The 23,693-nt window shown below is 38.8% G+C and overlaps 1 protein-coding gene across 2 annotated transcripts; it reads right to left on the reverse strand.

Annotated features, from left to right (window-relative positions):
* Positions 1-2,767: 2,767 nt before the first annotated feature.
* On the reverse strand, positions 2,768-20,733 carry LOC117666300 (interleukin-20 receptor subunit alpha). 2 transcript variants are annotated; one of them, XM_034418889.3, is made up of 7 exons: positions 20,280-20,733; positions 16,586-16,715; positions 15,015-15,193; positions 12,501-12,676; positions 10,223-10,364; positions 6,816-6,958; positions 2,768-5,169 (listed from the first exon to the last, which is right to left on the reverse strand). In XM_034418889.3, the coding sequence occupies exons 1-7, from the start codon at positions 20,356-20,358 to the stop codon at positions 4,129-4,131; spliced, it is 1,890 nt and encodes a 629-aa protein (XP_034274780.1). In that variant the 5' UTR covers positions 20,359-20,733; the 3' UTR covers positions 2,768-4,128. The 2 variants fall into 2 exon arrangements, with proteins under 2 accessions (XP_034274780.1, XP_034274781.1); XM_034418890.3 differs by having other exon boundaries at positions 6,816-6,955; positions 20,280-20,687.
* Positions 20,734-23,693: the final 2,960 nt, after the last annotated feature.

Genomic DNA, 23,693 nt, shown 5'->3' on the forward strand with positions numbered 1-23,693 from the left:
AAGTCACTTCCCTTTCTTAGCTCGACAGTAAGAGACCAGAACAAACTGGTGATACAGGAAGAGAGCATTGTTTTGTTTCCTACACAAACTGGCTTTTGTTTCTTCTCAGCTGTTTCCCAGGGATTAGATTAAATAGTTGAAATGTGACCGATCCTTTGGTCCCAACCCAATGTCAGCAATGTGGAAAAAGAACAACAAATTGGAAAAAGGGAGGAACAGGGCAGTAAAAGGATGAGGCCTGGACTTTTCCAGGTTTCATAAGCCCATACCCAAATTTCTATTTGCTGATCTTTTACTGGTGAAGAAAATTTCCCAGATACATCTTTGAAGTTTTATATATTTAGGATGGTGCTATCTAGATTCTTGCTAGCAACAAAGATGATTAGGGGACACATGAAGAATGGCTATAGAAACTGGGCATGGCTAGACTAGTGAAGAGAAGGACCAGGGAAGACATGATAGCAGTGTTCCAATATTTGAGGGGCTGTCACAGAGAGGAGGGGGGGGATCAAGCTATTTTTCAAAGCACTTGAAGGCCACACAAGGAATAATGGATGGAAACTGATCAAGGAGAGATTCAACCTAGAAATAAGGAGAAATTTTCTGACAATGAGAACAATCAGAAATTGTGGGTGCTTCATCACTGGAAGCTTTCAAGAAGAGACTGGACTGCCATCTGTTAGAAATCCACGGAGTCAAACCTGCGGCCCACGAGCAGATTCATCATGTGCTGGCCACGCCCACCCCCAGTTTAGTGAAGGGGAAAAAAGTCATGATATGTCATGTGATGATGTGACGATGTGAATTTGACACCTCTGGACGAGATGACCAACAAGATCCCTTCCAATTCTATTATTCTATTGTTAACTTTTTATATGGATTTAAAGCATTATTTATTTAATGAATATAAACAACTGCCTATCCACAGACTGATACTGTACTAGATAGCTTACAACCAATAAAAATGATGTAAAAAGTGATCATGCCTTTCCCACCAAGTGCCAGACCACCATACTGTTGATCCCCTGACTCAGCCCCATCTTAGCTCAATGCATGGGAGAAGAGCCAGGAATTCCAGAAGATCTCAGGAGGGAGGCTACACCTAAGGGTAGCTACAGAAAAGGTACATAGTCAAGCTCCCATCAATGTTCAAGGAAAGGGGCCTGGAGCATACCTATCCTGTCTAATAGTGGGATGAAGATAGCCTTGAGGAGAGGCGATTCTTCTTTAGCAATCTGGTTAACAAAAGTCATTATATGTAATTTCCAAACATTAACGTAAAGTGTAATCAACCTTCAGATTCTACTATATTTTGGTATTAGTAGATGCTGCCCATGTAATTGACTATTCAGAAAATAAATAAAATAGATTCAGCTGTAATTTTCTATAGGGAATTGCCTACCACTGCCAATTCCTCAGGCTGGATGAAAATATCAAGCCTGATTAATTTATAGCGATTACAATGTATTAGGCTAATAGAGGTGATGGTGATTGCCTTTAGCATGTTACAGATATCAACATTGATTTACTCAGGCTGCATTGATGGAAACATGGAAGCTATTGTACCTTTTTAAACTTGCTCCAGCACTAAAATGTATGCAAGATGCATTTGGCAAGATGGACAAAATTCTAATTTCTTTTTCTGAGCTTCTCTGCTATTTTGCTTTTGTTGGTCACCTTTAGCTACTCACGCAAACGTCAAGGCCTATTGAGCTCCTGTTTGCAAAGATAGCGGGGTGGGAAAGATCAGGGTGGGAAGCTAGGCTATTGGAAACTAGCAAAGACGGACTGACTATATTACAGCCCTTCCAAGAACTCATATTCAGATAAGCAGGGATTAGCACCAGACAAACAATCAGGCAGAAAGAAAACAATACCCTAATCAAGGAACTACCAAGGAGGAAGCTATACCCCACCAAAACTGGCAAAACAAAAATTACTGAATATAAATTGGCATATTTTAGCCAGCCAGAGTTTAAGGGTTTTGTCTGAAAACTGAAAGGCTACAACCATCTTGTTGGATCAGATTCAAGGGACAAAGGTTACATTTTTTACATAAATTCCATTCAGGAATCTGATAAACATTAAAAAAAAAAAAAAGGATGATTGCTTCTGAGCCGCTGACATTCAAAGTATAGTATCTGTGATCATAAACATCTGTAGGGGGCTAATTATGATATTATGTGTGACAACAACAACTTGACTTAGATATTTTGTCAGGTATCAGAATGAAAATATGTAATGGATACATTTTCATGGTGTTTGTACTCTTATTTCACAACACAGAAGTTTGCTGTAGGTATCATTGTCTGTTATTCTGAAAATAGCAGACAGTCATCAAAACTACTAATATTGATAGTATAAGCATCCATTAATTTATCCAGGAAAAGAATACTTCCAAAACTTCTCAACACGAGAATACAAGAGATAGGTATATAAGTCAGTGAAAGAATTAATTCTTTCATTTACATATAAGGATCCTATGATGTAGCATGAAACTTATATTTGCCAGGGTTATAGCAAGTGGAAATCTAATTCTCTTTTGGGAGTCTAAGTTGTGTTTAGAGAAATCTCACTGTCTTTAAGACAAAAAAAAAAAAAAAAAGGAAGATACATGGAACTGTTGTTATAACATCTGCACTATGAGGCTTACAAGTGCCACAGGATACTTGGACACTTTTTCCTATGCCATATCGATTTTTAAAATATTTTTAATTAAAAAAATTAAATGGGAAGCTAGCAAAATCAAGCACCATCCTCAAACATATACATATATACATATATTTATTGCTTTCAGAGCCCACAATATATTTCACAGGCATGCCTAGAAAAACTGATCAGAAGCTGCAGTCCATCTGATTTGGTTGTGTGAGTCCCCATCTGATCAGAAGAAAGGGCTAAGAAGAAAAAGTAGTGAGCATTTGGGGAGTTGGGAATGAGTAATGACGACTGTTCGTTTTATGATTGGTCAAGTCCACCATAAATAGTACATTTTTGACTGTATTCAGAATGCTCTCCCAACATTCCAAAGATGTTAATCAACTCTTATAGTTTAGAGCACTTTGTCAGAAGTTAACAGCAGCCTATTGAATGCTACTGGGAAGCCATCAAGCAAGACATGATTACAGTAGCATCCTCTTATTTGAATTCAGAAGCATGACACTTCAGATAGTGAAATCACATGTCCAACTTAACTATGACCCATTGACAGCTTAAAACCTTTAAAAAGCTTTAAAAAGGCCAGTAAAAACATGTATGGGTGGTTCTTGACTTATTACCACAGTTGGGACTGGAATTTAGGTCTAAACAATGTAGTTGTTAAATGATCATCATGTAACCAGACCCAATTTTACAACCATTAGGTTGTTAAACAAATCACCATTGTTGTTAAGAAAATCATGTGAATCCAATCTACCCAATTGACTTTGCTTGTCAGAAACTGGCTGGGAAAGTCACAAATCTCATTCTTGTGACCGCAAGATACTGCAATTGTAAATACAAGCCAGTTGCCAAGTGTACCCATGTTGTGATCATGTGACCCATGGGGGTGGTGCAATGGTTGTAACTTTGAGGATGAATCATAAGTCACTTTTTCTGAGATCATCGTAACTTTGAACTGTCATTAAACAAACAGTTGTAAATCAGTGACTACCTATATTAATCCCTGGTGCTATTAGTTCCCTATGCTGAATTATCCTTCTAATATTCTAGATTTTTCTGTTTTCATTACAATAGCCAGTTCCTCTTATCATACCATTCAAACCAAGCCATTTATTTATTTATTTTGCTCTGTATGGGCAGTCTAAATTAAAGCAAACCAATAAAGCTCAAGTCTGTCTTCTTAACAAAATATTTTAGATGTACTGAATTGCTGAATCTAATGATATGAAGATAGCCAAAAAATCTTTACTTATCACCAATATTCAGCTAGTATGCATTATTCCTTATCTGCAAAAGTCTAGAAGAAGCTCTTGGGGTTTGGGTCAACCTGATTGCCCTTATCATTGCATAAGGCAAGACTTGGCTGATTGGAAGAAGATCCTTTGATTAGAGTTGACTGTGGGCTGAACCCATGTCTTTGTTGATAGACATGTGACTGAGTTAGTAAATTGTGAAATGAAAGACATATTAAGTTTGCATTTCTATATGTAGTCCCCAATGTTCTTTGAGTTGGGGGAGGTACATATTCTCATATCTTCCTAATAAGTCTTCAGAGCAGTGGCTCTCATAAAGCCTGAATAGAAGGGCTTCTTCAAGGGATTCCTCATAATTTTTGGAGTCAATTTTATCTTCTTTTGTTATGTTAAGTAACGGGGATAAATACATCCTCCCAGTCCAGGGATTCCAGTCAACTGTTTGGTTCAGTTTGTCTTCCATCCCTGTTTCCTGGTTTTCCTTGGTCCTTGTTCCAATCTGGTGATGTTTTGAAGCTGTCTTTTGAGTTAGTAGAGATAGTAAAGTGTGTGGTTCTTTGAGTGCAGCTTCTTTTTCATCCAAAAAGGGCTCTTTTGGATCAGGCACCAAACAAATATCTGCTATAACATCGCACTCAGAACAGAAGGCCCGGTTGGGCTCATCAGCCATCAAATTTATCAGAGGGATTTCAGCATCGTCTAATTGTAAAGAAGCAGATTGCCTTTCATTCAGAAGGACTTCTTTTAACTGTTGCCTGAAAGAGGTGTTTGGATCTTGTGTGCCAAACTGGGGGCAATATTCCTGCTTTGTTCCATAGATGGGCAACGTTTTTGCTTGTGAATTGTGCGGTGCACAATCTGGTTCACAAATACAGCTAAACATTTGCTGTTTCTCCTGAACTGGAGTCATCTGTTCAGCCCTCACATCAAATTCGTATGCCACCACTTCATCATTGTGCGTCTGTCCTAAAGCCTGGGGCGATTCCAACTCTGCCAGTTTTGCTTTGCTTCTATTTTGTTCATTTTTTAGTTCATTGTCCCTTTCTAAGAAATTATTGTTTCCCAGAACATTTTTCAAAGCTTTCTCTTCTGCACAGCTTCCCTCAGCATTGATGTAGCCATTGCCAATTCTTTGCTGATGGTTCTCCGGAAAGGATTTATGTTCTTCTACAACGTTAACTGAAATGAAGTTAACCACTATTTTTTCAGAAGGAACAAAATTATCTCTTCCACAGCTTTGACTGTATTTCAGGATCTGAGGGGGGGGAAAAGGTAAAGCTTTAGAAAGAAAACGTCCCTATCTGTTAAATATTGAATAAATCTGGTGGAATATGCTTGTGACATAACTGTATGAATATTTCCTTGATAACATTTCTTTGATAACTATAAGGCCTACAATAAGGAATACAGTAAGGAATGGAAGATTCGTACCTAAGAGAGATATTGCCTGTTGGCATCCACAGTTTCACACCTTTCCCTAATAATTAGAAATAGATTTTGATCTATAGCTACCACTTCCTCACTTCCTTTATGTCTTATCTTCTTTTTTTCTGGAATTTCTGCTTCATTATTTTCATAATTTCTTCTCTATAATTTTTCCTTTCTACCACATTATTATAGTTAATATTTCCTACATTTCTTTCTTTGACATGTACTTAAGAATTCACTTATCTAGTACCATAATTTTTTTTTAGCAATAACATATCATAGCTGTTCATCCTGGCCTACAATGTATGTATGTGTCATGATGAGCAATTTAAAAAGAAAACAATTTCACTCATGACTTATTTACGCATGATGGCTTTATACATTACATTGAGCCATGATTTGTTTTAATCATGGTTCATTGTACAAAGGGTTAACCAATATTGCTAAATTAAAAATAGGAAAACCAAATTATGTCTTAGTGCAATAAACACAAGTAATGTAATATATTGTAGACACTTGGACTGAAAGATTGTTTATGCCTCAGCCTTGGGACAATTAGCAAGCCAAATAAAGTTATTAAAAACAAATTTAAAATCCAGTTATCCAAAATACATACATAGTTGATATATATATATTTAAATATTTGTATAACATCAAATACTGAGTGTAAAACTCAGTGAAAAAAGCCAAAACTTAAAAAAAAAATCAGTTCATTCTATAGCTTTCATTAAAGACCCAATAGCTCTCAGAGTGCTAACCACCAGATGACTGCAGAGAATATAAATATTTCCATTACCCACCAGTCAGTTAGAACTGAAAAAGATTCTTGGATGAGAAGCAAATGTTTTCAAGGAAAAAAAAAACGCAAGAAAATCCAGTTGCCTTTTGGAAAAGCACCTTTGGACATCTTCTAACGCCATTCACCCATCACTGTGGGTAAAGCTTGTTACTGATTTGGCACAATGCTGACCAAGTGATTCTAGAAGACTCTGTAAATCCTTTGTAGAGATTTTCCAATGTCATGTAAAGCACTTTGAGCTCTTCCAAATAGTTGCACAAGTGAGAAAGAGACATCTTACTACCAAAAATCTCATCTCTATCTGGCAATCGCTATTTTAAGAAAAGGAATTTTGGGCAACTGCTCCCTAATGTGGTTTGCTTCTTCAGTACCTATCAAGAGATAATTCTTCAGCTGAACTATCTTGTGTAAACTAACCCAAGGGGGGGGAAATGCAAAATTGACTTCTACACAGCTGCTAATTCTTGTTGTTGTCCACTTCTGTTAATGCATGTGAGAAATTAAAGCACCAGCAATTCTGTACTTATTGTCTGTATTTAATGCAAACCATCGTTGCAGCTAAAGAGCTTTTTTCAAATAATACCATTTAATACCAGTATAAACTAGGCTTCATTGCACATTGTCTTAAAAAAATTATAGCACTATATATTTCAAAGATGGCAAAGAATCCTTACCAAGTTCTTGGGATACGTTTGCTTCACGAAATGAGTGTATCTATATAGACAGCAGCTTGACACCAAAATAATCAGGACTAACAACAGACCTGGTAAAGTATATCCAAATATGACTGTTGCAGTTTGCTTGAAAGCTGGATCTGCTGAGAAAACATAGGTTAGATTTTTACCATTTTTTCAAAGGGCCAGCAGGCAAAAGCATTAACAATTGATACCTGACTTTCTCAAAATAAGCAGCCCTATTTGAAAGTGGAAAAACATGCATTCTTTCAACTAGTCTTCAACTTACAAGCCATTCATTTTGCGCTTGTTTGAAGTTACAGTCCTCGCACTTACAACCATCACAGTATCCCCAAGGTCACATGATCAAAATTTGGGCATTTATGTAATAACAGCAGCAAGAATTATGTATGCACAAAACTGGAAAAGCAAAAGCATGCCTATAGATGAAAATATATTAACAAAAATACTAGACTGCGCCAAAATGGACAGGTTAACAATGAGAATTAAGGACAAAGAGGAAACAGAGTATTATTTAACATGGGACTTATTTCATAAAGGGATAGAAAACAGAAGCAGAAGTTAGCAAATTTATAATTAAGAATGATTAATAGAATAGAGTTAAATGTATATATAGATATATATATATAAGCATAACATTACAAGCAATATTCTTATTGTTATTATTGGATTGTATTTGATTACAGATTAAATTGTATAGAATGACCAGGAGTGAAGATCATATTATATATACAATGAAAATAATGGCTATAATTAAGGTGTATAATATGTGTATTCAAAAGAGATTTGATATGGACAGTACACTGTCGTTGCAGAAATGGAAATGTTATGCATAACAAAAGAAAATGTACAATAAAAAATAATATTTAAAAAAATTGGCATTTGGCAACTGGCATATATTTATAATGGTTGCAGTATCTCAGGGCACCTAATTGCCACTTGTGATCTTCCCAGCCAGCTTCTGACAAGCAAAGTCAGTGGAAGATGCCAGAATTCTCTCAACAACCACCTGATTCATTTAACAATTGTGTCAAAACAAGGTTGCAAAACCAGGTGCAACTGACTTTAACAACTGCCTTGTTTGGTTCTGGTCCCAATTGTCATAAGTTGAGGACTACTTGTATATTAGCTAGAAAACATGCATAATATTTTATATCTATTTGGAAGTTTAACATATCTTGAACTCTTTCTAATTTCTAGTATAAAATCTAATTAGATTAGAGGGTATTCAGAACTGAAAAATGGCCTTTAGCTTCTGTAGCGAATTTTGACAGTTTTGCTTTCAACATGTGCCCACATATCAGCCAGCATGCTTATGAAATATATTATTTTTCAAAACATATTGCATGTTAGCAAGCATTAAAATAAGGTCTCTTTTATAACTTCTTGCTTGTGTAACAGCTGGGTTATGTTCTTTTAAATTCTATATTTAGGCTGTTCATCCAGAGTAAGTTATTGATTTCCCTGCCAGCAGTTTCTTTCTTCGCCTAATTTATCTGCATTTATTAGGAATACATAGGCAATTAATAATGACTAAAAAGGGCTGACTTGCTTGTTTCTAATAAAAGATTTAAAATTATGCTCTTCAGAATCCCATCAAAGCAAAAATGCAACTACTTAATATTGCAGAGCTGAAAAGGAGGGGTAAAAACAGGTCTATTTTTGTAAGAGTAACTAGCAGAGGCCATATTAATGGAACATTGTAATAGGAATGTTGCCTTTTCTATCCATCATGAGACTCAAATGGAAACCTAAGATCAACTATGATACATCTTGGTTGCTCTTTCAAAAAAACCCCCAAACAAACAAACAAAAAACAAAAACAAAAGCAAAATGAAACCAGAACTTTTTCTCTTGGGTTTAATGGAAAAAGAATTGGATTTTTTTTTCCTGGAATTTTGTTATTTGCAGCAAGACTATTGCATGAAAAATGATTCCTACAATGGACAAATGGTTGCAGAAGTTGATGGAATTGAAATGGCCGAAATGGCTAAACTGACTACTTTGATTAAAGAAAAGAACATAAGTACTTTTGTTTCCATATGGAGACCCCTTCTGAACTTTGTGCTTGATATGAAGCACAATGAAACTCTGACTTTGGGTTTTACCGATTAGACTGATAGATCTTTATAGAAATGGCCAGGGGTGGGTTGCTGGGGGTTTGCAGGGGTTTGGGAGAACCTTTAGCTAAGATTTTGTGCAGTTCGGAGAACCCCCAAATCCCACTCCTGGCTGGCCCCTCCCCTCCCAGGAGTCCCCACATAGCCCATTTTGGATGCAGATAAGTGCAGGGCATGTACGGAGGCTCGGGGAGGGTGCAGAGGGCCTCCGGAGCCTGGGGACTGTTTTTGCCCTCCCAGAAGCTCAAGGAAAGCCTCCGGAGCCCGGGGACGGCAAAAATGACCCCCCGCCATAGTGCAGGAGGCTGACTTGGCCATGCCCACCAGAAACCGGGCAGAGAACCCCTTGCTAAAATTTTTGAAGCCCACCCCTGGTAATGGCTTGTTCATATTATTATGAAAAAACAAAAAGTTGTGATTTGATGTTAATGTCTTATTTTACTGTAACAAGAGTCGGAAGTCAATGCTTCTTTCTCTTTTTTTCTTTTTCCTTATCTTTCCTCACTTTTCCTTCCCACCCACCCCCCGCTCATCTATTTACTTTGTATTTTGTATTTTATAATACTTTATAATACAATAAAAAATGTTGACAGCTAAAAAAAACAATTGTGATGGTATAGAAATTGAATGAGGAAGTTTCCTTCCCATTGTGGCAGATGTAACAGATTTAACACAGGAAATGTTACACATCTTATAAATTCAAAAGATTCTTCTGAAGAATTTTCAAAAGAACTAGAAACCTGTGTGGAATTCTTCCTCAACAACATTCATCTGTTCATAGTATTGATGACACACAGAAGTTTGGTGTATTTTGTACTCCTTTGCAGTGGTGGGTTCCTCCCGGTTCGGTCCGGTTCAGCCGAACCGGTAGCGGTGATATGATGTCACCGAACCGGTTCTCCTCCCCCCCGCCCTCCCACCGCCCCACCCCCCACCCACATTATTCTTACCTTTTATTTCGTCCCACCCCCAATCTATTGCTGCCTCCTGAGTCCCAGCTGATGACTAGAGGGAAAAAAACTGTTTAAACTCTTGCGTGGGGCTTCAAAGGGCCGTCCTACAGCTGATCAGTGTTAAAAGCAAACAAATGAGTCGGGTCGTAATTGCGAGGACTGGTCGTAAGTGCGAGGACCTTCCAGAAATGACTCTGACCAGCTAGCCATGCCCACCTAGTCACATGACCTCCAAGCCACACCCACAAAATAAGCCACGCCCACAGAACCGGTAGTAAAAAAAATCAGAACCCACCCCTGCTCCTTTGCTTACCTTTCAGGGTAGCGATGCAGTGTTCTTCAGATAATTCACTAAACAGAAGTGGAGTAATATAAATTTGTACGGTGACACAGTATATCGTATTTGGCTGTAACTGCTGCACCTCCAATCGGTTGTTTTGAATGCAAAACATCCACTAAAGGGAGGAAGAAGGAAAATCTTTTTACATTTTAAACTTAACTATATTAAGACGTTACCTACTGATGAAAAAAAAACCAGATGAAAAGCCCATTCTGAAAACTACTCTATAGTCTCATATGAAAGCAGAAATCATGACATATATTTGGATTTGAAAAGCCTAGCTAAAAGCACTGCCTAACAAGTAGATCATGCGATAAGATGTCATATATATGGTACTTCCTCAGTATACGTGGAGAAATGAAAGTTTGTTCTGCTTTAAAAAGGAGTCTTTTGCCTTCAACAATATTTTGAGCCAGACCTTTGTGCAGGCATCAGATGCTTGAAATTCAAACATAATAAGTTAACTCCTGATTTGATATGATAGCACTTATGCTACGTTGTGTTACAGCTATAAAAATGAAAGACTTATTATTTTTACAACCTATTATGAACATGCAAGCTGTGTTAGATATGGCACACACAAAAGTTGCAAACGAGTCATTAGCTGGTTAACAGTTCCCAATCTTCTGAGGGCACATTTGGGATTTAAAAAAAAAGTGATATGGGAACAGTTACAACACAACTGTTGTGAGATATGGTTGGTCACATATAATCAGGTTGAGGGAACTCTAAAATGTTCATAGTGCCCTCTTGTGGTCTGGCTGTGTTCATATAGCAGAGAGTTGGGCAAATCTGTATCCAGCCTCCCTAAGCCCTCAATTGTGCTGTTGAAATTGGTGGCAAAATGTTCAATTTCCAATGATGTAATATTTAGGAATTATTTTTATACACAAAAATGAAGGTAGAAGTAGAAGCAAATACTGTACCTGGGAGGCAAACAAATTGGATTTTCAGCCTGTAGTGAAATATTACAAATCCCAAAGCAGGTTGAAAAAAAAGTAAAACTGTCCCTGTTACTTTTCCTTTCTATTATGTTATCCCCTTCTTATGACATCACCTGGGGCCATTCCATTGGTTGACCATAAATTTCCTCTGCTAATCCTGGGGAAAATCCCCATCCTCCCTAATGCGCTGTGTTAACTTCATTACTGATGCGTTATTGAGTATACCACATTTGTAGTATCATCTAATTCCACTTTGACTTGGTGCTACGGGAATATCCACTCTCTACATCTCTCTGTTTTCCCCTCTCCTTCCTCTCATACACACATAATGCTTGAGAGAGAGGCAAGCAAAGAAAAGTGAAGAAACAGGGTAGGGAAAACTATTTCAAGCAGGCAAAGTCTCAAAGCACTTGACTAGAAGGGCAAGAAGTATCAGTTCAGTTTCTCTTTCCCTCCCTCCCTCCCTCTTTCTGTCTGTCTGTCTGTCTCTCTCTCTCTCTCAACTCTCTGTCTCTCTCCATCCATCCATCCATCCTCTTTTTTGAGAGGGGGTGGCTTATTTAAGGTAGTAGTCAGCAAGGCAGATGGTCAGTGATGCGACAGGAAGTACAGTGGTTCCAGATTATATCTAGATTGCTTCTCTTTGGGGCTTTGTCTTGTTCTGTAGTTGCTTCATAGTTTTGCTTCTCGTTTCTACTTCTGGCCCTGTTTCCTGAATTGGTTTTTTTTTTTCAGTCCACACTTGCCATATTTAAGATAATTAGATGGAGGATAAGCATTGATTTGACCTGGCAACCTGCCTTGGAGTTCCAGGTGCATCTTTCTTTTCCAGGAATTTATATACATTGGCAACTCCTCAAGCAGGGGGGAGGAGGGGGAGCTTGGGAAAGAAAACAGATTTTGAAAACAAGGAGGCCCTCCAACATGGGGAAGTCTCCTCCTCGCATATAATCTTCTGCTCTAGACTGCAGGTTTGCTACTACAGATGTGCATATAAAAAAGGGAAACATTAAACTGGGAACATCTATAAACCCAGATCAGGCATTCTGAGTGCATCTCGCTGCATCTACAGTTATTGTCCCTGAAGACATGCTTGGGTTTTATCTTTGTCCATCTACATCAGTGTTTTTCAATCCCAGCACCTTTAGTATGGGTGGAGTTGGCATCCGCTCATCTCAAAGTCACTGAGTTTGAGCTAAACCGGTCTACATCGTCACGAGCCAGGAGAACACCATCTCTATTTCGCCTGTAGCACAATCCATTCAAATTGCCAAACAATAGTTTCCATTTTCCATGTTCAAACTTACTCTTTTATTTATGTTTTTGTTGAATACCGACACGTTATATTGTAAGCCCGAGTATATTTCGTGCAAATATACCGGTTCCTCCCTGGGATTTGCCTTCCATTTCTCGGGGGGAACCACGGTGACTGAAATAGAATTCTCGGTAGACGAGAGGGCAAATGCGGGTGGATCGATAGTCGCTGAAAAGCAAACATATATCATTATTTATAAGAATGAGAACACAATAAAGGAGAATATTTGTAGTTCAGGGTTGAAATGTGGGGTCCTTGGTGCTCTCTGAGCTTACTTGTTTTCTTGCAGGTGTTTTATTACCCAAGCTAGGTAACATCTTCAATGCTAATGATGATGATATTACCTAGCAGTGAAGTTGTTACCTAGTTTGGGTAATGAAATGTCTTCAAGGAAACAATAAATCTCAGAGAGCATCATGGACCCCCTCAATAAGAACACAAAACCAACCGAGACAGAATTTCCTTGTTGGTCTATTTGGTTTATTTTTTACCTTGAACTTTTCCCTAACACATGTTTAGGCTTGCCTACTCCAAATGGTACCTCTCCAGATTGTTTCACTACATTGATCATCCTTCCAAATCAGCATTGATCATTGTGGCTAGACATGAGGAAACGTAAGAGTCCAACACAACCAGAGAGGACCAAGTTGGGTCTGACTTACATAAGAAAAGTTTTAATAATTTCCCATCAATTCTTAATTTGAATGTATTTAGAAAATTCAGTATATTGAGCTGGATCTAAAAAAAAAAAAAAAAGAAAACCTGAGAAAGTTTCTCCATGAATCAAAAGGCTTTTATATTGGTTTTCATAATCAATTTGCCTTTGAATGCATACCATATGGCCAACCTGGCTTTGAAATTGCGGGGTGATTCAAAAGCAGTTCCTGATGAAATATGAGGATATTTTTAATCAGAGAGAGAGAAAAATGAAGCTACTAGACTAGTCCAGACTTCTCACTGAATCTACATAGTGCAATAAATATCTTTATTGCACTTTAGAAGCTGTAAAAAAAACAATCTTTATGACTCTTGGGCTATCAGGAAGCATGCCTCAGGGCAATGAGTTTAGTTCTATAAGCACAGTCTGATCAATAAAATACTTGTTCTGTATACAAGCAACACTATTTCTATATTCATAAGCAATAAGACATATGATCCCGAATGCCACTGCATTTCTATTCATGCTAAGTACCCCCTGCACACTGGTTTTCCTCTGATGACAAGTATATTCTAGCAGGATCCAATCTGGGTCAGCTTGGAACCAGAAGTTTAATCTGGTAACTTTTGGACTTGTGTTGGAATCCATCCTCAGGGAACTTCTCTCTCACCAGAATGGAGTTCCCTGAAGATGGGCTCCAGCACCAGTCCAAAAGCCCAGAAGACTAACCCTCTGGTCCCAGTGATCGACCCAGATGGATCCTGCAACATTATCCTGGGGCACATATATTTGCCTTCATTCATAAGTATATTCTAGAACACGGGTGTCAAACTCGATCATGTCACGTGACATATCGTGATGTTTTTTGCCTTTGTGGAGCTGGAGTCGGCATGGCCTGCACATGATGCATCTGGTCCGCGAGCCGCCAATTTGACAGACCTGTTCTAGAATAATAAACAAGTTTCTGAAACAACATGGTAGACTTTAATTTAGCCCTTTCTCTGTTCTAGGATGCATGCTAAGAAACATTGCTATTACATGCAAGGATTGTTATGGGTGCATGCAAGCACAGAAGGCCACGGAAGTTAAATAAGACAAGTTATATTGAACAAGGATTTTGAGATTTTTAATCTCTGTATTGTTTTGATTAATATCTGTGGGGGAAAATGGAAGCGTGTTCTTGTGTCTGTTTCCCATGGAGCTTCCCTTTTCAACTTCAACAACTTTGGAGAAACAGACCAGAAGCAGAATTTTATTGGATCCCAATAGCAGCAGACTCAAATATCCAGGAAGATTAAAGATCACGGATCTGGCCCATGATGTGCTTAGATCTGGCTTGTAGGGTCACCCTGGAAACAGCAAAGGACTGGCCCGTGGCACTGATTTACAACCTGATGGCAGCTGGCAGCATGCTGGAGGAGGCTGTGGCAGCCGAAAACGGACTCAGGAGGGCCATGCTGGGCCTCCTGAGCTCTGTTTTCATTGGCAGAGTGCTGTAGGAGACCATCCCCCCCAGCTCCGCCCAGGCCACCACAGGCCCCCCCACAAGTGACATGAGTGACATCAAGATGGCCATGCCCACCCCAGCCACATCCACTTAGCCCCTTGAAGTCAAACACAACCCTGATATGGCCCTCAATGAAATCGAGTTTGACATCCCTGCTATAGAACAATCCTCAGGCTGTGTTTAGACCAGTTCCTCTTTCACCATATACATTTTGCATATTCCAACATGTATCTGTTGCAGGAAATCAGTGGTGACTGACATGGGTTGAAATCACAAATATCTAACACCAGTGGCTGTCCTGCATCTCACAACAGTTATGAATATATATTAATTGTCCTTACTGTCTGTAAATGGATTGAACCTGGGTGATTCTGCCCAGACAGAACAATTTCCCTTTAGAGAGACTTTCACTCTGGCATGATATTGTTCTTTGTGGTTGTATGTTCCATGTGAGAGGTCACACCAGGTCTGATTGATATTCTTACATTCTGGATACTTAATCCATTTATCCGTGCCATATCTGAATATCAAAAGGTAAAAGAAAAAGAGACAAAATTAGCACTTCTGCAATTAATCCTTAATTGGGGTTGAACACTGGGGAAGAGAGAAACAGCGAGTTTTGAAAGATTTTGTTGTTGTTTAAATATTAAATAGCCTGTTTTGGGATGTCATAAAGTGCACTGGGAATCTCTTCCAAAAAAAGTGCATTGGGGCATGGCAGGGTAGCTGTGTCAAAAATAGCACAATAATTTCTGCTTTTGGAATTACCTGCTGGTGAGTTTTATGTGAGCTGTGATTGCAACTCATTAAAGCAGCTATATCTTTCCCTGGGATCCCTGGCTAACTGTAGAACTGTTACACAGTCCTGGGAAAAGTCAGGGCTGCGTTAAGGAATTGCTATGCCTGCTACATTCAAGATACACCTGTTGTAAAGTGCACTTTTAGAATCCAGCCTGAAGTGTGGCAGAGTATTACTATTCTATGATGTTCCCATATGTTAAAAAAAAAAATAAAGTTATCTTATGTTCCCTTCTTGTAGAACACTATGACTTTTAAATAGATAATTTATTTCTTAATTAGGTACTAGTAAGGAGGGGTATTTGATGAAGCAGCAAAAATAAGATGTAAGGACCAATTTTTCAAGGGGTCTGAACTATTTCAAAAATTTAGTGTTATCCTTGAGAAGTGGGCAGTTTTTTCATGTCTAATACTGCATTTTTCAGCCTTCAGGCAATCCTCGAGTTGCAACCACAATGGAGCCCCAAATTTCTGTTGCTAAGTGAAACATTTCTTAAGTGAGTTTGTCCCATTTTACAACTTTTCTTGGCACAGTAGTTAAGTGAATCATTGCATATGTTAAGTTAGTAACATGGTTGTTAAGTTAATCTGGATTCCTCATTGACTTTACTTATCAGAAGGTCACAAAAATTGATCACATGATCCCAGGACGCTGCAAGCATCATAGATACGAACCAGTTGCCAAGCATCTGAATTTTGATCATGTGACAATTGGGATGCTGCAACTGTTATAAGTGAGAAAAACAGTCATAAGTCACTTTTTTCGGAGCAGTCATAAGTCACTAAATGAAATGATGTATGTCAAGGACTACCTGTACTCTACTGAGAGTTTCAGCAAGCAGTAAATAGGAGTGAGTAGAAATACCCATTAGCTCTATGCTATGTGCTTTCTCCTCTTAATACTCTACCAGGCAGCCAGTTACAAAAGAGATATTTCTCAGTGGAAGACTGAATAAACTCTGATGTAGAAATTTGAAAATTAACCTTAGGACCACAAGAGGTGCCTCCCTCGTTTATAGTCTTCAGCCTCTTATGGAAGCAGAACGAAGCATTTGCACATGGAAATAGCTGACTTTTACAATATACACAGTATAAAACCCAATAGCCAACCTACATCAAATACTTCACTTTATAATTTAATTTGTTCTCCTCTATTCCTTCTGGTGGCAACCAATGCAGGATGTTCTTCATGTTTCTGGAGATAAAATGGACATTCCATGGGCTGGGCAAAAAACAATGTGATGCTATTAGGAAAAAAAATGAACAATTAGATTATGATTCACACATAAAAAATTGGGGGGAATTAAAATAGATGGAGGGGCTTTGACAGAATGAACACTCTTGGGTGGACCAGAAGTTGTTGCAGGAAAATTGTTCCATCTCCCTTCTTAGGCATTGGAAAATAGAGGTTGCTTTTTGCTGCCATATAGTATTTTCACATGCAAAAAGTAATCCTGAAATTTTAATAGAGAGACAGTTTGGTGGTTAAGGTTGTTATTGTGTTAAGGTTGTTATTGTGGTTAAGGTTGTTATTGTGGTTAAGGTTGTTATTGTGAGGAAACAGGATGGAGGGGTGTGGGATATGTTTGATGCTTTGAGTTATTTGTAAAAATAAAAAAGGCAGAATACAAATAAATAACATAAAAATAATATCTATTCCCATTTTTAATGCTAGTGTGGACAGTTTGTTTTAATTATAAGGATACAATTTCAATAGATTGAAGTTAAAAATGATCACTGGGTTTGTATTTTACTGATTATATCTATAATATATGTTGAAAATTTAATAGAGTATCAAGTTTTGTGGGCATTTTTGGGAAAGTTCTTATTTCCACTAAGCTCCTGGCAATTCCTGGGGTCGATATACAGTATAAAAGTGATTTGCTTCTGGAACAGCAAAGAGATGGGCCTGTATGGACCTGTTTGGTTGCAGATTAGATTTTGACGATGAGACTTATTGAATAATTAACTTTATGGAAAAACTCTACAGGAACAGATAGTCCTCACTTAGCAATCCCCTTGTTCAGCCATCGTTTGAAGTTAGACTGAAAAAAAAAAAACTTTATCGCCACCTTTGCAGCACCTTTGCACCATCCTTCAGTCACGTGCGTGTAAGCTGTTTGGGTAGCACAGCCATGGCTCCCAGCCCTGGGCTGCAGTGCAAACACATTGTTTTCGATGGGTATAAAACACTTGAGCACTGTCAAGAGTAGGGGAGTGATTAGAAAACAACCAAACACGTGAAACGTATAAAACTGAGCAGTCTTATTTCTTCTGGCTGGAAAACACAGTGGTGGTCACTGTGATTTTCCACTTCATGACTGCTTCACTTAGCAGTGGCATTGAGAGTTCCAATGAAGGTTATTAACTAAGGACCACCTATGGTCCTTGGTTATTGGTTGTTCTTCCAGCAATCATTCACAGATACAATGGTGCTGAAAGAGGAGATTTAAGACCTGTCCAGCACATGATAGCAATTGGGTGCTTCGCAACTGGCATGCATTTATGATGGTGTGCCGTGGTGGCACTGTGGTTAGAATGCAGTACTGCAGGGTACTTCTGTTGCCTGCCGGCTGCCTACAATTTGGCAGTTTGAATCTGACTCAGTCTTTCATCCTTCAAAGGTCAGTAAAATGAAGACCCAGATTGTTGGGGGCAATATGCTGACTCTGTAAACTTTTAGAGAGGGCTGTAAAGTACTGGGAAGCAGTATATAAGTCTAAGTGCTATTGCTATGGTCATAGCATCCCGTGGTCACATGATTGCCAATTATGACTTTCATAACCAGCTTCCAACAAGCAAAGTCAATGGGGAAGTCGGTGGGAAGTCACCAGTTGTAGTCATGTGATGTCATGCTTAATGATCATAACTGATTCATTTCACAACTGTAGCTGGCACTGATATCATGAATTGAGCATGGTCACATGATGATTCACTTTATAACTGATGATTCACTTTATAGCAATGGCAAGGAAAGACTACCTATACTTGAATTTGAAAGTTACTTGACTGATATGATTTGGTCTTGTAAATTACTGACAAAATTTGGGAATACTTTAATTACTTAAGTACATTAATGGAGATTTTTTAAATTAAAGATGTTAATGTTATGTTAAAGATGTTAGTGTTATGTTTAACTACGTTCCAAAACTTTGGGTTCTGATTATTTTTGAGGCGTTATGGTTATATCAGGTCTGAAGAGAATTATTTTGAGAAATTGGAAAGGTAGTATTATTCCTGATATTAAGGAGTAGATTCAAGAGATGTGTACTTTATTTATCTTTGAAAAGGCAGTTCTATCTACTAATAAAGGCAGTTCTATCTACTAATAAAAATGACATGATATATTCTACTTTGACACAGATTTTGAAACAATTTGTAACACTAAACGATCATAATTTATTTTCTTTAATTTAGATAGGTTAAGCATGTTTTGATATTTTAGGATATGTAATATCTATAGGTGGTTTACCCTTTTTTGTTAAGTTTGTTGTTGTTTTCTTTTGTTGCTTTTAAATAAGTTTTCTATTTTTGCACATTTCTTCTTATATAGCTTTTTAAGTTAAATAAACTTTCCATAGTACAAATAAAAGACTGAAGTTCTGTTCAAGTCTGGGTTTATTTGTACTGTATGTGTGCAAACAATCAATAGTTGTGTTGATCTGGTTATAGAATTAACTATGTTTTGAATTTGTATAAAACAGTAAACCATAAAATAACCAAACCAGCTGGATTCATAATTGAGGTTAGTGATTAAATTTAACCAATATTAAAGTTAAGCCATCAAGTTCATTATAACCTTGCTCAAATGTCTGTGAGAACTCAGGACATAATGCAGAATTCTATGCAGCTTATTTTAAACATAGTATATTTATTTTTTAAATGATACACGATAACTTTGCCAATGCTATTTTTATGTCAGCCCATTGTTATCTTTACAATTCTTTAAAAAAAGCATTTCCAACCCAATTGCACTGGTATGTCATTTCTTCTCCAAGAAAATCAAGACAGCACATGTGGATTTCTCACTGTCTCTAGGAGAACAATTTGTTCAAAAATCTGCCAGGAAGCTTCATTGCTGAATGAAGATTTGGGTCTGGGTCTTAGTGCAACCATCTAACACCCCCCACCCCCCACTCCACTGCAATAGCTGGTACATAGATCTATGAAAACTGCAGGGCGGAGGAGGCACCCATCCCTAAAAGTAACTTCAAAGCAACAGCAGGGCTCTTTTTTTCCCCTCTCTCTCCAAAGAGTGAGCTGTCCAACAATGCAAGAAAAGAATCACCACAGACAATTTGAAAGCTCACATGGGAAAACAACCCAGCCCATTCTAATCCGAATACCCGTGGGATCAGGTTCAACCTTGCACATTTTCTGTAAGCCTATTTAAGGCTTGCATGCCTTTTGTATAAACAGAGTGCCACTTTAAAAAGTGAGCCGCCCTGAGTCTCCGGAGAAAGGCGGCATATAAATTGAATAAATAAATAAATAAATAATAAATAAGCTTGGTTGCCACCCACCACCACCACCAATGATTCATCCACTCTGCAGGTATTGAGTGGCGTCCCTGTCCTAATATTGCAGATAATAGATTTAAAGCAGATTCCAAGACCTAACTGTGACCCATTATTCCTGCAGGACGCCTTTTAAAAAAAAAAAAAAAAAAAAAATTGATTAGCATCTTCATCTATCAACACATCCGTCTCTCTCAGCAAAACGTCCCAGGAGCAGAAGCGGCTCAACGCCTCGGGTTTACGTCCAAAGCTAAGAAGAAGCTGCCCCCGGCGACCCCCGGCATAACCTACCTGCCGCCTCTGGAGGAGGCGCGGGGAAGATCAGCCGGAGCAGGAGGAGCCAGAGAGCTGACGCCGCGGGGTCACTCATTGAGAAGGGACAGCGCCTGTGCGTTGCATGATGCTCGTCTCCGCCACCTTCTCCTCAATTGGGGTCGGACACAGAGGGCGGCAGCAAGCGGCGACCCCCAACCAGCCAAGAGGAGAACTTCCAGGGTTCCCAGGGCTGACCCGCTTAGCGACTCCTGCCTGGCCGAGCTTTTGGCTCGTTCCTCCGGGAGAGGGAGCGACGCGCAGCGATCCTATCGTGGGCTTCGCGCCTCGCGTGCTTTCCAAGGCTCGGGCTAGTTGCTTGCAAGTTGCGCTCTCGCGCCTTGGTTCCCGAATCCAAGCAGTCAGAAGCCACGCCTGCTTAAAACTGAAGAGCGGCGAGGTGGGATCTGGGTAGATCGGGGTTAAAACGCCCTCCGCCGGAATGCTATCCCCATGTAGGGCCTGGCTGGGGTTTAAATATTTTGGGGGGTGGGGGTGGGGGTGGGGGTGGGGGAGGGCGACAGCCTAATTGCAGGGCTAAGATGCTGGAAAATCTCGTCAAAAACTAAGCTCTTGTTTCATCTTTTCTCCACCCCCCCTTCCCACTTTTAGCTAAGGGCAATACAATTTTACACAGAATTTTCTTCCAGGAAGTTGTCTCATTGATTGATTGATTTTGGTTAAGTCTTACCATATTTACCGCAGCGTTATGAAATCTGCCTGTTTCTAAATGGCTACATGTGGGGGCACTGGGAAGCTGTGAAGGGCCACAGGAGAAGTCGGGTTCCCCCCCCTCCTCCCAAAATGTTTTTCTCATCTTTGTAGGAGAATGCACATTTGGAACACAAAGTCACGGTTCTTGGCACTGGTGCAAAATCCTGTGGAAGTCTGTCATTTTAGTGACAAGGTACAGTACTACTGAACATCAGCATATCTGCCAGAAGGATTGTGCCAATTTTCGTTTCCTGTTACACAGCCTTATGAAATGGTGTATCCTATGGTATTTTACTTGATTAACCATTTGGATTAATTGAAGAAAAACATTTCAGTTGAATGAAAAGACATTCACAATTTATGGGGTAGAAGAACTTTTACTTACTGTGTTTCCCTGAAAATAAGACCCTGTCTTATATTTTTTTGAACCCTGAAATAAGCGCTTGGCCTTATTGCCATGCACTCAAAAGCCCGATTGGGCTTATTATCAGGGGATGTTTTATTTTGGGGGAAACAGTACTTAAAATGCCCCAAACCTGCCAGCACAGCTTTAGAACCAAGACATCTCTTCCTAGGGTTTTAACAAGAAGAGGATGCATCTTAATGTTGTTGTCTGCTGTGACACCATCATCTAAAAATAAATAATTATTTTATATTCATTTCATAAATATTGATTTACTCAACAATGACAATCAGCCGTGAGATTGTACCACATTTCTTTATAGTGCAACTCTACATAAGATTATACAGAATCATAAAACTCCACTGAGTTCCATTCATTTCCAGGACATTGTATACGGAACTGCAGCAATCCTATAGAAAAAGTCACTAGGCACATATAGGGTTATGCTGCTAATCATGTGACATCAATAGCCGCAAGGCCAGTAACATTGGCTTCTTGCACTGACTCATTTTGTACAAGTTGAGGCATCACTTCGATGGTTCTCATCCTTTGGGGTGTGTCAGTTGCTTATTATCATCTGCCAATGTGTTGGCACACAGCAACTGGTCTATCGGTGAAAAATGAGTATAGAACTTTGTTGTTCTATACCCATTTTGTGGCTGGATTCACCCATTGCACTAAAGCATAAAGCTTACAAATCGCCATGGTGTTTTGGGAGGCGAAAGCCTAGCAAGCTGGCAAATAAAAATGGGATTATTTTATTAGAATACTTGGCAATCCTATGTGACTGATCTTCAAGTGTCTGTGTAGATAAAATTTTGTGCATTTATTCTGGCAAGGATGTTCATTTCGAAATTGGTACTGCTGATTTAATTCATCTTCAGAACTTCCTCACACTTAGTGGATATTTGAAAAGGTGAAACTGATTCTGAGTTTCCGTAGTGGGCTAAACCATGGTTTATGGCCTAAATGATAATTGATTCACACCAAGAGGTAAAGTTTGATGTATCAGTGCTAAAGTCAGATTCACACAACATTCTAAACCAAGGGTTTCAAACTGCGTCATGTGCAGGCCACACCCACCCCAACTCCGCAAAGGGGAAAATGTCACGTGATGGTAACGTGACATCGCAAGTTTGACACTCATGCTCTGAACTGAAGCCAAACTAACCACATGATAGCTTAATAAGATGCGTAGACTCAGGCTCTTTTATTCTTGATCTTTATTGATCTAAATGTTTGAACTCAGCTAGCTAAAGGCTAAAAATGTTAAGGAAACTGAGTTTTACTGCAAATAAGACTGAAAGATCTTCAGACGGTTCTAAAGTTGGCAAGTGTCCCTGGATCTCCATATGATAATGATATCCTAAAGTATTTTTTTCATGCTATGAAACTTATCCATCAAATGTACCTTTCTCTGTACCCTTTATGTACTCATCATATTTATATAGCTGCCCATCTCATAGGTCTTGACTCTGAGGGGGTTTTCAGTAAAAACATGGTGACCTAATCTCAGACTTTCATGCTGTTTTCCATTCTAGACTGGATTCCTACAGACTAATGTGGGGTTGGCTATTATGGATTGGAGAAAGTTTATACAGAAAACCACCTTGTCATTAGTTATGACAAGAATATGAATTCTTTGTTAAGGGCAATATGAGAGCTATTGGACAGAATGTATCAATTAGTGTAAAAACAGAATAACCTTTGTCCTTAGATGCTGTCTATGTGATTACCCATACAGTGAAAATAGACTTGGTTATGTTTATAATTGAATTTTATTTCTTCTATCCTATGTATATGTCAATTCAACTTGATATGTGTGTACCAGGGTGGGTTCTACTTACCTTTACTAACGGTTCGTAACAGAATTGTGTGCATGCGCGAGCGAAGCTTCTGCACATGCGTAGAAGCTTCTGTGCATGCGCAGATTGCCTATGATGACATCCGGAGTGGTGGGTGGAGCCTCCCGCCGGTTTTACTACTGGTTCTTGCGAACTGGTCTGAACCGGGGGCAACCCACCACTGGTGTGTACCAGTTACTGTATAAGAGATACTGGTTCCTTCCCCTGAATTAAAGTTCTTTGAAAAATGTGAACACAATCAAAAATTATCCTTTTAAAAAAAGCACAATATTACCAGACTGTGCTAAACAGTTGAATTAGAAAAATAAATTCTATCTCAAAAACAGAACTCTGCTTAAGATTGTTATTTCACTTTAGCTATCCAACTTTCTTACGATTATGCATCAGAAATAGTGGCTATCTGATTTCCCT

The sequence above is a fragment of the Pantherophis guttatus genome, chromosome 1, assembly GCF_059756535.1.
Source record: "Pantherophis guttatus breed Tessera chromosome 1, ASM5975653v1, whole genome shotgun sequence".
NCBI lineage: Eukaryota > Metazoa > Chordata > Lepidosauria > Squamata > Colubridae > Pantherophis > Pantherophis guttatus.

Excerpts from the sequence above, each read along its gene's own strand:
- LOC117666300 (XM_034418889.3), bottom strand. The coding sequence starts at position 20,358 with ATGAGTGACCCCGCGGCGTCAGCTCTCTGGCTCCTCCTGCTCCGGCTG. Across the intron at positions 15,194-16,585 it reads TATAAAGTGAAGTATTTGAT|ATATGGCACGGATAAATGGA; the intron begins GTAGGTTGGCTA and ends TTTGATATTCAG. Across the intron at positions 12,677-15,014 it reads GTTCAATCCATTTACAGACA|CGACTATCGATCCACCCGCA; the intron begins GTAAGGACAATT and ends TTTGCTTTTCAG.